Genomic DNA, 15,507 nt, shown 5'->3' with positions numbered 1-15,507 from the left:
AGGCCCAGAATGGTGGCTGCCTGGCTGTGTGGGTGCTCTAGGAATGGGTACTGGGGAAGGTCCAGTGAAGCTGAGGACCAAACCTAGAGAAGAGGAATGGCTGTGGAAACAAGCCTCCTCCGGGTCAGAACCCTGCTCCCCAGGCCAGCTGCTCCCTACTTCCTGCTCAAGAGAGAGGACCCTGCTAAGGGAATCCTCCTGGCTTTGCCCATTACTCCACTTCTAACTGTTCATAGACACCTCCTGGCCCTCCACGGCTCCATGTTTTACACTTTCACCCCCCACTGCAAAGGTGTTAATGTGGGGCCTCCCAGGGGCTACAGGTGGAGCACAAGGGCCCCAGGAACCAGGGGCTTTGGCTGGGAAGTCCTGTGCCAGAAGACTCAGGTAAATATTTTGCCCCAGCCCTGAGCTGGGAGTCGGGGTCACTCCAGGACAAGCTTAGTGTGAAGTCCCAGGACTGACTTGGCAAGGTTGGGAGAAACTGAGCAGGGTCTTGGCCAAGCTTGGAAGAAAGAGAAATCTCACCAGCTGCCCCCATTCTCCATTATCCTTAGCATAAAAGTCCCATTTCCTTCTCACCCAAGGCCCTTGGGGTAGGCCCTTTCCCATTTTGTTCTAACTTTCCATGTCCCCACCCTCCCACCCTATAGGGCAAAAGCACAGGCTTTGAGTCCAGGGTTTCTCAATCACAGCACTATTGACATTTTGCGCTGGCTAATTTCTTGTGGCGGCTGTCCTGTACATAGTAGCTTGTTTAGCGGTAGCCCTGGGCCACTAGATGCCTTTAGCACCCCCCCACGACAATCAAAATGGTCGCCAGACATGACCAAATGGCCCCTGGGGGCCAAAATCGCCCCCAATTGAGAACCACTGAGTTAGACAAACTTGGATTCAAATTCCAACTCTTACCAGCTGCGAGCTTGATGAAGATACTTAACATCTCTGAGCCTCAATTTCCTCATCTACAAAATTGAATGAATAATAAACTCATGGCTTATTGTAGGGTTTTAGAAAGGAATATGTTTGAAAACACCTAGCACAGTACCTGGCCCACAGTTGGTGCACTAAACACTACCTTCCTTCACTTTTCTCCTTGCCAGATCAGCAAGAGCTAACCTCGCTCAGCATGGGCTGACTGCTGGGGCTGCTGCAGCTTCCCTCCCTGACCCTCCAAGCCATGACTTCCCAGAAACTCAATACCGAGTTTGGTGAAGGAGAGTGACTAATTTGGTACCAGATTCCCTAAAGCCCAAGTGTGCTTGGGTTGGGATTCAGGGAGCACTTGGGAATAGAGCTGTTACAGAACATTAGATCTCAAGATGTGGACTGCAGATTGCCTGCATCAGAATTATCTAGTGCTTGTTAAAAATTCAGATTCCACCCCCCCAAAAAAAATCAGATTCCAGCGTCTCAATCAGAAGTACATAATAAAGTTTGAAAAACCATGGTTTTAGGGCTCAGACTGGGGAAGGTGTCAGTACCCCAGAAATCTTAGGGCACCAGTGCCCAGTATTGCAAGGACATCCCTGTTTAAGGGATGGAAAGAACTGTAAGAGATAAGGTTAGTTACACTCAAGGTCATTGCTGCATTGCAAGTCAAAACCACTAGAGGGCAGGGCACACACAAACTTGCAGAAAGAAAAAGTAACTCCTGTTCAGTCTAGGTAAGCTGAGAGAACAGCAAAGATCGTGCGGACCAAAATTTTATTGGTACTAAGAAGCACGCACAAAGGAACTTCCCTGGTGGTCCAGTGGTTAAGACTCCGTGCTCCCAATTCAGGGGGCCGGGTTCGATCCCTGCTCAGGGAACTACATCCGCATGCTGCAACTGAAAGATCCCGTATACCGCAACTAAAGATCCTGCATGCCACAACAACAACAACAACAAAAATTCCACATGCCAAAACGAAGATCCTACATGCCGCAACTAAGACCCGGCACAGCCAAATAAATAAATATTAAAAAAAAAAAAAAAAGAAGCAGTCTCTACCTCCAGACCATCCTTTGGTCTCAAGTACTCAGACCAATGTTGGGGATACAAGATTGTCAAGGAACACCTAATTTCCCTGGTGAAAAAACAATAGTGCATGATGGTTACCAAAGGGGAAATGTCGGGGAGGGGAGGGATAAATTAGGAGCTTGGGATTATACATATATATTACATATATAAAATAGATTACCAACAAAGACCTACTGTATAGCACATGGAACTCTACTCAGTATTCTGTAATTACCTATATGGGAAAAGAATCTGAAAGAGAATGGATATATGTATGTGTATAACTGAACCACTTTGCTGTACACCTGAAACTAAAACAACATTGTAAATCAACTGTACTGCAATAAAATTTTAAAAACAAAACAAATACTGCATGGCCAAGGAGTATGAAGAACATTGGTTTTAGAATGAGTTAGGCCTGGGTTTGAATCCTGGTCTACCACTTCTTAGCTATGTGACCTAAGCAAGTTACCTAAGGTAGTCAGCTTCCTCATCCTAAAAGGGATCTAAAGCTATCTTCTTAAAAGGGGTTGTGGGGCTTTCCTGGTGGCTCAGTGGTTGGGAATCTGCCTGCCACTGCAGGGGACATGGGTTCGATCCCTGGTCCGGAAAGTTCCCACGTGCTGCGGAGCAACTAAGCCCGTGCACCACAACTACTGAACCTGTGCTCTAGAGCCTGCGTGCCGCAACTACTGAAGCCCGTGCACTTAGAGCCCCGTGCTCCGTAACAAGAGAAGCCACAGCAATGAGAAGCCCACACACCACAACGAAGATTAGCCCCCACTCGCCGCAACCAGAAAAAGCCCATGTGCAGTAAGGAAGACCCAATGCAGCCAAAAATGAAAAATAAATAAATTTTAAAAAAAAAACGGTGGCTGTAAGTTATGACTGCCCAAGGTCATGTGACCAAGCACATCAGGGGCTCTGGCTGCCCCTTCAAGAAAGATAGATGGAATTAGATCATGGCTGAGCCATTCCTGTCTCCTCTCTAATTAGGACTTTATTCTTTTCCTAAGTGCCTTTATGGAGCTCCCACATCTCCATACCAGACTCCTACATGAGGCAAACTCTCCTTCTAGGAGTGGGACTCAAAAAACGGACAGTGAGGGCTTCCCTGGTGGCGCAGTGGTTGGGAGTCCGCCTGCCAACGCAGGGGACATGGGTTCGTGCCCCGGTCCGGGAGGATCCCACATGCCGCGGAGCGGCTGGGCCTGTGGGCCATGGCTGCTGGGCCTGCGCGTCCGGAGCTTGTGCTCCGCAACGGGAGAGGCCGCAGCGGTGAGAGGCCCGCGTACCGCAAAAACAAAAAACAAAAAAAAACAGTGGGTTCGCCGCAGACAACGGCCTATCTATCCTGCAAATGAGTCAGAACTGAGACCCCTTGAAGGAGTCCTGTAGTTTCGGTGCCAGCTCACTGGTTTCCGCTCCCTGTCCGTGCTGCACCCTCCCCCCAGCCACCGTGGCATCTGCAAGGCTCTGACCACAGCAGGCAGGCTCTGCAGCAAAGCAGAGGCAGATCTTCAACAGGAAGTCTTGGGGGAACATTTCCTCCCACGAACTCCAGGCCTTTGAGCCTGGGCCTCTTCTCTCCCCCAGATTGCCCAGAATTAAAAAAAAAAAAAAAAAAAAAGGCGTTAAGAGGTCTGTCAGTGGGGAGGACTCCAGGGAAAAGGATCTGTGCACCACCTTCTAAGTCTCCATTCTGCCCCTTGGACAAGCCTCTTTGGAGGCTCTTGGTTTTCACCTGTAAAATATAAATAGTAACCGTCCCTCCTACCACACTGAGTGTTGTGAGGGCCAAATGGAATGTTACTGATGAAATATTCTGGAAAACTAAAAGCTCTTTTTTTTTGGTAGGCAGCATGGAGGCGGTGAAGGGACTTATGTCAAAAGTCCCATCTCGGCTTCAGGTTTCTTCTCTGTAAAACCAGAGGGAGGTGGGGTGGTGGCAGGGATGGTCAGCCACTTAAAGTCCGCCATCTCTAGGGAAAGCCTCCCTAGGTCCGCGACCCAGCACATGAAGGAGGAAGTAGGGAGGGGAGGGGAAATTCCGTGGGTCGCTCAGCATCCCCCTCTCCTGCCCCTTTCACCCTGAGGAAGCGAAGCCGCCACCGGGCCCAGCAGAGCGCTGGAAGGGAGGGCGCCGAGGCCGGCCGGGCGGTGGCGCGGGCGGGAGGCGGGGTCCCCCGGACCAGTCGAGCCACGTGCGGTTGTTTCCGTGCCGGGGCGATCACGTGAGCAGCGTCAGCTGACCCGTCACGGTGGAGCCCGGCGGTGGCGCCCCGCATCCCCCGCCCTGCCGCTCCCGGAGTGCAGGACCTTGCTGAGGGGTAAGTGCGCCCCCGCGCCCCCTCTGTCCCCGGCCCACCCCCGCCTCCTCCGCCCCAGCCCCTGTCCCTCTCCCATCCCCACACACCCGGCTCGGCACTCCGGAAGCTGTGGCGAGGAGGGCCGTGGCCGGGCTCAGCCCCGCGCCGCCCCCAGGCGGCCAGGAGGGGATGGCCCTGGGGAGCAGGGGGCGGGAAGTCGCTCTTACCACCGAGGCCGAGGGCTGGTCACCGCCCCCGAGCCCCGACATGGAGGAGCTGCTCCGGAGCGTGGAGAGAGACCTGAACATCGATGCCCGGCAGCTGGCTCCAGCCCCGGGGGGCACCCACGTGGTGGCCCTAGTGCCTGCGCGCTGGCTGGCCAGCCTCCGCGAGCGCCGGCTGCCCCCGGGACCGTGTCCCCGCGCTGAAGGCCTGGGCGAAGCGGAAGTCAGAACTCTCCTGCAACGCTCCGTGCAGAGGCTGCCGCCCGGTTGGACGCGAGTGGAGGTCCACGGGCTGCGGAAACAGAGGCTCTCTTACCCGCTGGGCTCCCTGCCTTTTGAGGAGGGGTCCGGCAGCCCGGAGACCCTCACTCGCTTCATGCAGGATGTGGCTGCCCAGAATTATCGCAACCTGTGGCGCCACGCATATCACACTTATGGGCAGCCCTATAGTCACAGTCCTGCCCCTGCAGCTGTCCCTGCCCTGGACTCAGTACGACAAGCTCTACAGAGGGTCTATGGTTGCCCCTTCCTGCCAGTGGGTGAAGCTCCCCAGTGCCCATCACATGCCAGAGATGGCCCCTGTCCTCCTCGGGGCAACCCTGCCTCTCCCAGTCTTCTGAGAGCTGAGGCGCTGTTGGAGTCGCCAGAGATGTTGTATGTGGTGCACCCCTACGTGCAGTTCTGCCTGCATGATGTGGTCGCCTTCAGCCCTGCCAAGCTGGCCAACAGCCAAGCCAAGGTGCTCTTCATTCTCTTCCGCGTGCTGAGGGCCATGGACGCCTGTCACCGCCAGGGACTGGCCTGCGGGGCCCTATCCTTGCACCACATCGCTGTAGATGAGAAGCTTTGCAGTGAGCTACGGCTGGACCTGAGTGCTTACGAGAAGCTCAGAGAGGATGAGAATGAGAAGATCTCTGTAGCAAGAAAGGGGGCAGGCATTGAGCCTGGAGAGGAGGGAGGAGGGGGACCTGGGTGTCCCACCTGCCAGGAGGAACTTAGGGACCTCGTGCTAGACTGGGTCCATGGCCGCATCAGCAACTTCCACTACCTCATGCAGCTGAATCGGTTGGCAGGTCGGCGGCAGGGGGACCCCAACTACCACCCAGTGCTGCCCTGGGTGGTGGACTTCACCACGCCCCGGGGGCGCTTCCGAGACCTGCGCAAGTCCAAGTTCCGCCTCAACAAGGGGGATAAACAGCTGGACTTCACGTATGAGATGACGCGGCAGGCGTTTGTGGCAGGTGGCGCGGGGGGCGGGGAGCCACCGCACGTTCCTCACCACATCTCTGACGTGCTTTCTGACATCACATACTATGTGTACAAGGCTCGGCGCACACCCCGGTCGGTGCTCTGTGGACACGTGCGGGCGCAGTGGGAGCCCCATGAGTATCCTGCAAGCATGGAGCGTATGCAGAGCTGGACACCTGATGAGTGCATCCCCGAGTTCTACACCGATCCCTCCATCTTCTGCTCCATCCACCCTGACATGCCTGACCTGGACGTGCCGGCCTGGTGCAGCTCCAGCCAGGAGTTCGTGGCTGCCCACCGGGCGCTGCTGGAGAGCCGAGAGGTGTCCCAGGACCTACACCACTGGATTGATCTCACCTTTGGCTACAAACTCCAGGGCAAGGAGGCCGTGAAGGAGAAGAATGTGTGTCTGCACCTGGTGGACGCCCACACGCACCTGACCAGTTACGGCGTGGTGCAGCTCTTTGACCAGCCGCACCCCCGGCGCCTGGCCGGGGCCCCTGCTCTTGCCCCTGAGCCTCCACTCATCCCCAGGCTGTTGTTCCAGACCATCCAGGAGAGCACAGGCCGGGAGGACTTCCCAGCACAGCTGACGAATGGAACGGGCAGGCCGGTTTTGGAGGCCGCGCCCCGTGAGGCTGCCTGGGCCAGGGACATGCCCGTGGTGGGGGAGGATGACTTGGAGCAGGCCACAGAAGCTCTGGATTCCATCTCCCTCACTGGGAAGGCAGGTGACCAGCTGGGCCCCTCCTCCTCCTCCTCTTCTAGTCACGCCCCTCCAGGCCTCCTGCCTTTCTCGGGGGCCTCAACCTCTCGACCAGGCCGCCGGAACAAAGCTGCTGGGGTAGACCCCGGGGAAGGTGAGGAGGGCAAGATTCTTCTTCCGGAGGGCTTTGGTCCTCTGCAGGCTCTGGAAGAGGTGGAGAAACTGGGCAACTTCTTGACCAAAGGCCTGGGGGGCCGCTTGGAGGTGCCTCCGCAGCCCCAGGTCCAGCGCGCCGTGCTGCTGCGGGACCTCTTCCATCGGGACATGCAGGCGCTGGGCGTCCTGCTGGCTGAGATGGTGTTTGCCACCAGGGTCCGGACGCTGCCGCCTGATGCGCCTTTGTGGGTACGCTTCGAGGCTGTGCGGGGGCTCTGCACACGCCATCCCAAGGAGGTCCCTGTGTCTCTGCAGCCCGTGCTGGACACGCTCCTGCAGCTCAGTGGCCGTCAAGGCCCCGTGGTTGCAGGGAGGGGCAAGCTGGACCCGCTGTTCGAGTACAGGCCCGTCTCCCAGGGGTTGCCCCCGCCCTGCCCGGCCCAGCTCCTCAGCCCCTTCAGCTCCGTGGTTCCCTTCCCTTCGTACTTCCCCGCGCTGCACAAGTTCATCCTCCTGTACCGGGCGAGGCGCGTGGAGGACGAGGCCCAGGGGCGGGAGCTGGTCTTTGCTCTGTGGCAGCAACTGGGTGCAGTTTTGGGTGACATCACCCCCGAGGGCCTGGAGATCTTGCTGCCTTTTGTGCTGTCACTCATGTCTGAGGAGCACACAGCTGTGTACACGGCCTGGTACCTATTTGAACCTGTTGCCAAGGCACTGGGCCCCAAAAATGCTAACAGGTACCTACTGAAGCCTCTCATTGGTGCCTACGAGAGCCCCTGCCGGCTACGCGGGCGCTTCTACCTGTACACCGACTGCTTTGTGGCCCAGCTAATGGTGCGGCTGGGCCTGCAGGCCTTTCTCGTCCACCTGCTGCCCCACGTCCTGCAGGTGCTGGCGGGTGTGGAGGCCTCCCAGGAAGAAAGCAAGGGCCTGGCGGGGGCTGCAGAGGATGAGGAAAGTGGGCTCCCGGGGGCCAGGCCTAGCTCCTGTGCCTTTGGGGAGGAGATCCAGATGGACGGGGAGCCTGCTGCCTCCTCGGGCCTGGGGCTCCTGGACTACACGTCTGGCGTCAGCTTCCACGACCAGGCCGACCTCCCCGAGACAGAGGACTTCCAGGCCGGGCTCTACGTGGCCGAGTCCCCTCAGCCCCAGGAGGCTGAGGCCGTGAGCCTGGGCCGGCTGAGTGACAAGAGCAGCAGCAGCGAGACATCCCTGGGCGAGGAGCGGGTGGCAGACGAGGGGGGCGCCCCGGTGGACAAGAGCAGCCTCAGGTCGGGTGACAGCAGCCAGGACTTGAAGCAAAGCGAGGGCTCCGAGGAGGAAGAGGAGGAGGAGGAGGGCTGTGTGGTGTTGGACGAGGGGGAGGGGGAGGGGGAGCAGGATGAGGTCCCCGAGGCGTCTGAGCTCACGCTGTCCAACACGGTGCTGTCCATGGATACGGTCGTGGCCGGTGACGGTGGGGCTGACGGGGAGGAAGAAGAGGAACCACTGACCGAGCAGTCGGAGGGCAAAGAGCAGAAGATCCTTCTTGGTGAGTTCTCAGACCTGGAGGTGTTGGTCTAACACTCACCGTGTGCGGAGCCCCTGCCCTGTGCCAAGCAGTGGGTCGAGCAGATCCACACGCAGCAGAGCCATGGGGCTGCCCTGCTGGAGCTCACGTCCGTGCTGTAGGCAGTCTTCCATAAGCACGAGTTCTGTTAGTGCTACAAACAACAATGGCTGGCTACCACGAGGGAATATAACATGGGCTTAGATCTCATTTTCAGGGGTCAAAGAAGGCTTCCTTGGAAGTAGGGCCTGCTGGGGTTCAACGAGGAGGAGGTAGCTGGGCAAAAATGGCAGGCTCTGCGGTGGGAAGAGCGTTCCAGGCAGAGGGAACAGCCTGTGCGAGGCTCTGAGGCTGTCGTGGTTCCATTAAAGAATCTGTGAAAGGCCAGTGTGGTTAGACTGAGAGAGTGAAGAGAAGCGGAAGGGGAAGAGGCCAGAGGGGATGGTAGCCAGGGCCTCATTTCGCAGCTGGGGGAGATTCACTGAAAGCGTCACCCTCCTGCAGGGTATGCCCGAGTAGAGGTGCCTGGAGCAGCCCCAAAGCCAGACTCCCACAGGCCAGCTCTGCTGCTGCTAAAGGGAGGGTGGTGGCGTGGGGTGGCCAGGCGCTGGCTGGGCTCTTGGGCACAGTTGGAGTCCGCGTCGGCTAGGCAGGGTCCGTGGGGTGGGGTTGGGGAGTAGTGAGCCGCCGTTATCTGATGAGCTCAGGGCCTGCCCCCGCCCTGCAGATACGGCCTGCAAGATGGTCCGCTGGCTGTCCGCCAAGCTCGGCCCCACCGTGGCCTCTCGCCACGTGGCCCGGAACCTGCTCCGCCTGCTGACGTCGTGTTATGTGGGTAAGGCCGGGGATGGGGCTTCCTCCAGCCCTTTGCCCCTCTTCAGCCCCCTGTAGCGGATCCTTCCCACTTTCACCTCGGACCACCTCCTGGCCCGGTCCTGGGTCCCAGTCTGTAAGCTCCTTCCTTCCTTGGGTGAGGCACGGGGAGACCCCAAGCTAGAGTGAGCAGGAGTGGCCACTGCGGCCCCTGAAGGCCCACCTCCCCCCTGCCCTCCACTAGCTGTGGCCCTTCCTTGACAGGGCCCACCCAGCAGCAGTTCACCGTGAGCAGTGGCGAGAGCCCCCCGCTGAACGTGGGCAACATCTACCAGAAGAGACCAGTACTGGGCGATATAGTATCGGGGCCCGTGCTCAGCTGCCTCCTCCACGTCGCCCACCTGTACGGGGAGCCCGTCCTCACCTACCAGTACCTGCCCTACATCAGCTACCTGGTCAGTCACCGTTTGGCAGCCGGGGTCTGGGCGGCTGAGGGCCGACCCAGGACCTCTCTGGGTTCCCGGCGGTCTGTGAGGCAACCTGGCCCTCATCTGCTCTGTGGCCCTAGGTGGCCCCGGGTAGTACCTCAGGCCCCAGTCGACTGAACAGCCGCAAGGAGGCGGGGCTGCTGGCAGCGGTGACTCTGACCCAGAAGATCATCGTGTACCTCTCAGACACCACCCTCATGGACATCCTGCCCCGTATCAGTCACGAGGTCTTGCTGCCCGTGCTCAGCTTCCTCACTTCCCTCGTCACGGGGTAGGGCCCTGCACCACCCCACAGGGGAGCAGCCCGGCTGGGGGGCGACCTGGGGCGCGGGGCGTCAGGAGTGCTGGTTTTCATCCCCACCGGGTGACCCTGAGCAAGCCACACCTGTCTGTGCCTTCGTTTCCTCACCTGGTCTGGACCAGTGGGTCTTATAGCTCCTTTCGTTTATGGCTTTGGATAGATCTGGGAAAGCCCTGCAGAGGCAGTGGGGGCTGGAGCTTATAAGCTCTATTTCCAGGTTCCCAAGTGGAGCCCAGGCCCGGACTGTCCTGTGTATGAAAACCATTAGCCTCATTGCCCTCATCTGCCTGCGCATCGGACAGGAGATGGTCCAGCAGCACCTGAGCGAGCCCGTGGCCACCTTCTTTCAAATCTTCTCTCAGCTGCACGAGCTTCGGCACCAGGTGGGCAGACCTACCTGGCTGGGGTGGGCTGGCCAGGGGCCGTGGCCTCCGCTGACTCCCCGGGCTTCCTGCCCACAGGATCTGAAGCTGGAGTCCGTGGGCCGCAGTGAGGGCCAGCTGCCAAAGGTGGCCTTCTCCGATGGGCAGCTGCGGCTGGTGGACCCCACCCTGCTGGACGAGCTGCAGAAGGTGTTCACCTTGGAGATGGCGTATACGATCTACGTGCCCTTCTCCTGCCTGTTGGGTACTGGCCCATCACGTCCCCTCCCAGCCTCTGTGGCTACAACTCTTCCCCTGGGAGGGCCCCATGCTCCCCCAGTCCCTAGAGGCAGGAGTGGGTGTTAAACACAGTTCTCTGGGTCAGAGCAAAGGGATTTGGCCTTAGGCCCCTGAGTCCCCGTGACGTATAAACAGGGATTGAGCTTTGGCCAGCAAGGAGGCGCAGGAGCAGCCTGGCCTGTGCCTGGGGCAGGCAGGGCAGTCAGGCTGCCGGACTGACGTCTTAGCAGCCATCTGAGAGGAATTAGCAGCCCACTGTTCACGTAACTTCCCGTATAGGCCGGGCCCTGTGCCAAGCGTCTATGTGTGTCATCGCCCTGAATAGGATGAACAGTGCTGGTCAGATATGTTGTCATCCCACCACTGAAATCTAGCCTGTGGGAGGGAGAGCATGACCTGTCTTGTTCACCGTTCTGTTTCTGATGCCCAGCATGGCACGCAGCACATGTGGAAGATGCTCACGTGTCCATACTGAAGGAATGAATCCACGTTTTCCTGGGGAGGAAACAGGCTCAGAGATGAAGAGTTACTTGCTTATAGTTGCACAGACAGTACCTGCCCTGCCTTCTGTGGTTCCCAAGCCCGTGGGTAGGTGGTGGCAGTCACTTGCCATCTCCCCTAATCTCAGGACCTCTCCCGCTCCCATCCAGGTGACATCATCCGGAAGATCGTCCCCAACCACGAGCTGGTGGGGGAGCTGGCGGGGCTGTATCTGGAGAGCATGAGCCCAAGCCATCGCAGCCCTGCCAGCGTGGAGCCCACCGCGCCCAGCACCGGCCCTGAGTGGGACCCCCAGGGTGGGGGCTGCCCCCAGGATGACGGCCACTCGGGGACCTTTGGGAGCGTCCTGGTCGGGAACCGCATCCAGATCCCCGATGACTCCCAGCCTGAGAGCCCCGGCCCGCTGGGCCCCATCCCCGGGGTGGGTGGCGGGGACCTCGGCAGCCAGAGCGAGGACAACGTGCTGAAGCAGAAGCTGCCGCGGAGCGTGCACGGCCTGAGTGGGAACTGGCTGGCGCACTGGCAGTACGAGATCGGCGTGAACCAGCAGGATGCCCACTTTCACTTCCACCAGATCCGCCTGCAGAGCTTCCCCGGCCACTCAGGGGCCGTCAAGTGTGTGGTGCCCCTGAGCAGCGAGGACTTCTTCCTGAGTGGCAGCAAGGACCGCACCGTGCGCCTCTGGCCCCTCTACAACTCTGGGGACGGCACCAGTGAGACAGCCTCACGCCTCGTCTATGCCCAGCACCGCAAGAGTGTCTTCTTTGTGGGCCAGCTTGAGGCCCCGCAGTGTGTGGTGAGCTGTGACGGGGCTGTGCACGTCTGGGACCCCTTCACAGGTGAGCGGGCCCAGGTGAGGCCTGTTCTGTTGCTGCTGTCCTGTACTCCACCAAGGGTGGTGGGTTGGGGTATAATGGTATGTGGTTGAGGGTGACCCGCTGAGGCCACAGAGAGGAGCATCTAAGACTCAGAATCCGTCATACCCAAGTTTGAATCGGCTCTGCCAACTTACTTGCCGAGTGACCTTGAGCAAGTCACTCTGCTGCTCGAAGTATCAGTTTTCCTATCTGCAAAATGGGAATCGGAACAGCTGCTTTAGAGGATAATGCATAGGGGTTTAGCTTAACGTGGAGCACGTAGTACCTGGTTGGTAAACAGTTGCTCACATATTTTTTGTCATCATTGTAGGCAGAAATAAGGTTAGAAAGCAGGGGTTAAGGAGGTAGAGTAGCATTGAGGTAGGTGGTGGGGAGGTAGCTTTCGGCGAGGGTGCTGTGTGAAGAGAGGGGCCTGGCTTGGCCACGGAAGTAGGAAGGTGGGAGGGTCAAGAAACATCTTTCGCAGCATTTATTGAGGTTTCCTGGGATGTGGGAGGCAGGTACGGGGTGGGTTGGGGAGATAGGAGGAGTCGGGGCTCTTCCGTCAGTGGCCGGGACCCAGATCCACCGTGCCTTTCCTTCCCAGGGAAGACCCTTCGCATGGTGGAGCCGTCGGACAGCCGGGTGCCCCTGACCGCTGTGGCTGTCATGCCCGCCCCCCACACCAGCATCACCATGGCCAGCTCTGACTCGACCCTGCGCTTTGTAGACTGCCGGAAGCCTGGCCTGCAGGTCAGGGCATCCTGTTCCCTGAGCCCTGGCCTGGGTGCCTGGCAGGGAGGAGAGACCCCTGAAGAGAGGAGGCCAGGGCAGAGTTTCTCTTTGGTGACAGATCATCTGTAGCAGCAAACCCTGGGGGGTGCGGGGTGGGGCTCTGGCTCTGGGATTTGGGGAGCCCCCCCTTGATCGGGGACGAGGCTCAGGCCTTCCAGCTGTGTGGGTTGGGGGATGAACTGGACCTCGGGGAGATGCGGGTTGGAGCAGGCTGTGGCGCCTCAGCTTGTCTTCCTCTGCCCACAGCATGAGTTCCGCCTGAGCAGCGGGCTGAACCCTGGGCTTGTCCGCTCCCTGGCTGTCAGCCCCAGCGGCCGGAGTGTGGTGGCCGGCTTCTCCTCGGGCTTCATGGTGCTCCTGGACACCCGTACGGGCCTGGTTCTGCGTGGCTGGCCTGCCCATGAAGGGGACATCCTGCAGATCAAGGTGACAGACCAGGTTCCCTTCCCCTCCTGGCTGACTGCTCCAGCCGTCACCTCTGCTTAGAGCCCACCCAGGACAGGCTCCAGCTGACCTCCCTTATACCTGCCCGAGGACTGGTGGGCAGGGAGGGTCAGGAGCCAGCTGCACCATGGGGGCCTCGGCAGGAGGCTGGCCGCTGGGTGGAACCGGGGGGCCGAGCTGACCCTGCTGCTTCCTGGTGATGTTCTAATGAGTAACCCTTGTCCATATTTGTCTTACTTGGAGGATCAGGGGTCGGGCCCTGTCCATGACCCAGTCAGGTTAAATAAAGCTCAGCTGGGAGGCTGTTTACTGCCCCCAGACCACTGAGCAGAGTCCATGCCCCCAGCTGGGCTGTCCCTGTGCGGGCAGGGGCGGATCGGGCATGGGAATCCTGCCCCCACCTCCACCCCCAGCCCATTTTCAATCACAGACCTCAGGGAACTGCTCAGGGAGGTGCAGGAGGGGAGGAACAGGGCTCTTTGTGGGAGGGTTTTTCCAGGCAACTGGGACTCCCTCCCCATCCTAAGCGGCAACGAGGGGACATGCACTGCCACTGCTGGGGGCAGGCAGCCCCCGGTTCCCTCCAGGGCCCCCAGGGGATCCTGGGTGCTGGGTGCCTCTAAATTCTGACTTTCCAAGAAAGCATCAGGAGGTCTCTGGGGTCAGCCTGGGTGTTAATCCTGGCTCTGCCACTTATTGGTTCTGTGACCTTGTATGATTACTTAACTTTCCTGAGCCTTAGTGTTTTCCTCTGTAAAATGGGAACAATGACAACACCTTCCTCATAAAGTTGTTATGAAGATTAACCACGGTAAGACGTGTAATGTACCTAATACAATGCTTGACATAGTAAGTGCCCAAATTATAATGACGACTAGGTTGATGACACTTAATATATTCCTGTTAACTAACGTTGATATAACGTGGGAGGGTGGCAGCCTGTCCCCGGCTCAGGACACCCTGTCCTCCTGGGAGATCCTGTGGGAGGAAACAGGAAGACCCTGGGCCCTGCTGAGGCTCTGCTCTCCCCGGGCAGGCAGTGGAGGGCAGCGTCCTGGTCAGCTCCTCCTCTGACCACTCCTTGACTGTCTGGAAGGAGCTGGAGCAGAAGCCCACGCATCACTACAAGTCCACCTCCGACCCTATCCACACCTTCGACTTGTACGGCAGCGAGGTGGTAACTGGCACCGTGGCCAACAAGATTGGTGTCTGCTCCCTGCTTGAGCCGCCTTCCCAGGCCACCACCAAGCTCAGCTCCGAGAACTTCCGTGGCACGCTCACCAGCCTGGCCTTGCTGCCCACCAAACGCCACCTCCTGCTGGGCTCAGACAACGGGGTCATCCGCCTCCTGGCATAGTCCGAGGCAAGAGCTGGCCAGGCGGAGGTGGGCACACGTCCTCCGGGAGTCCATCCCTCACCTTTGTTTCCCCAGCAGCATCCCTCCTGGCAAGCCTCAGGCCCCATGCCCTGGGTACCCACATGGCCTGCCAGCTAAGGTGGCCTGGAGGTCTGGGCTCCTGAACCTCCAGAGCCACTGAGGCTGCCAGAAGGGATCTCGTTCATGGCTTGGGGCGATGCTGCCCCACCGAGCCAGCAGGAAGCAAGAGCGAGAGCCTGGGGAAGGCATTGCTGCCCTCTCTTCTCCCCAGCTCCACCCTCTGCATCCACATGGGGACAGGAAGCTCTGGGAAGGGGAAGGGAGACTCTCCCTGCCTAGCCAGTCTCCAGCCACAGCACCCCTTGCTGGGCTCTCTCTGCCCCTGTCCTGCAAGGACCGGGACGCCACCACAGTCCAGGACACTGATGGTGCTTGGACTCCAGCCTCTAAGGGCTGGCCATGGTCCAGGAGTTAGGGGCCTTGGGCAGTGGTTTAAGTGTCCTCCCAGCCAGGCCCTGCCCAGTGTGGGACCAGTAGGGGAAGAAAGAGGGCAGGACCAAAGGAGAGAAGATGGACTGGGCCCGGTGGTGCCTGCCAGGAGCAACCCCATGCCTTGCCTGCCCACCTGTCACCACAGTGTTTGTGCCTTGAGTTGATGAGACCGCCCCTGGGTCCAGAGTCCCTGGGGGAGCAGGTCCAAGACCCTGAAAGAAGGGGCAAGAAGGGTCATCTCTGCATCTCAGGTCTCCCTCCCCCAGGGGACAGGAAGACCCAGGCATCCCCGGGCCCTCACGTTCTGGAGCAGAGATGAGGTCTGGGGCTGGGCCTCTGCTGCTTTCTCACTATTTGCAATAGATGTAAATATGATCAATAAATTCTTTGGAAGAGCCGTGGAACCGAGTGAGGCTTCTCTCTTTTTCGGCCGTGCAGTGGAAGCGCGGAGCCCCAACCCCTGGGCCACCAGGGAGGTCCCTGAGTGAGGCTTTTCCTGACGACGGTGCCAGGGTGGGGAAAAATTGAGACCCTGCAGCTTCCGGGACAGCGAGGAGAGGGTGAGGAGGTGCGGAGGCAGCC

The 15,507-nt window shown here is 59.1% G+C and overlaps 1 protein-coding gene across 3 annotated transcripts; it reads left to right on the top strand.

The window, feature by feature from the left end:
• Window positions 1–4,218: 4,218 nt before the first annotated feature.
• WDR81 (WD repeat domain 81) lies at window positions 4,219–15,329 on the top strand. Of its 3 annotated transcripts, XM_067717153.1 has the most exons (10): window positions 4,223–8,176; window positions 8,922–9,029; window positions 9,272–9,462; window positions 9,576–9,766; window positions 10,014–10,179; window positions 10,258–10,423; window positions 11,109–11,798; window positions 12,424–12,569; window positions 12,858–13,037; window positions 14,092–15,329. In XM_067717153.1, the coding sequence occupies exons 1-10, from the start codon at window positions 4,501–4,503 to the stop codon at window positions 14,410–14,412; spliced, it is 5,835 nt and encodes a 1,944-aa protein (XP_067573254.1). In that variant the 5' UTR covers window positions 4,223–4,500; the 3' UTR covers window positions 14,413–15,329. The 3 variants fall into 3 exon arrangements, 2 of the variants coding, with proteins under 2 accessions (XP_067573255.1, XP_067573254.1); XR_010937717.1 differs by lacking the exon at window positions 14,092–15,329 and having other exon boundaries at window positions 4,219–8,176; window positions 11,109–11,812; window positions 12,858–12,996; XM_067717154.1 differs by lacking the exons at window positions 12,858–13,037; window positions 14,092–15,329 and having other exon boundaries at window positions 4,219–8,176; window positions 11,109–11,812; window positions 12,424–12,623.
• The last annotated feature ends 178 nt before the right edge of the window (window positions 15,330–15,507 follow it).

The sequence above is a fragment of the Pseudorca crassidens genome, chromosome 19 (assembly GCF_039906515.1).
Source record: "Pseudorca crassidens isolate mPseCra1 chromosome 19, mPseCra1.hap1, whole genome shotgun sequence".
NCBI classification, from domain to species: Eukaryota; Metazoa; Chordata; class Mammalia; order Artiodactyla; family Delphinidae; genus Pseudorca; species Pseudorca crassidens.
This window is presented reverse-complemented; position numbering and strand designations above follow the sequence as displayed.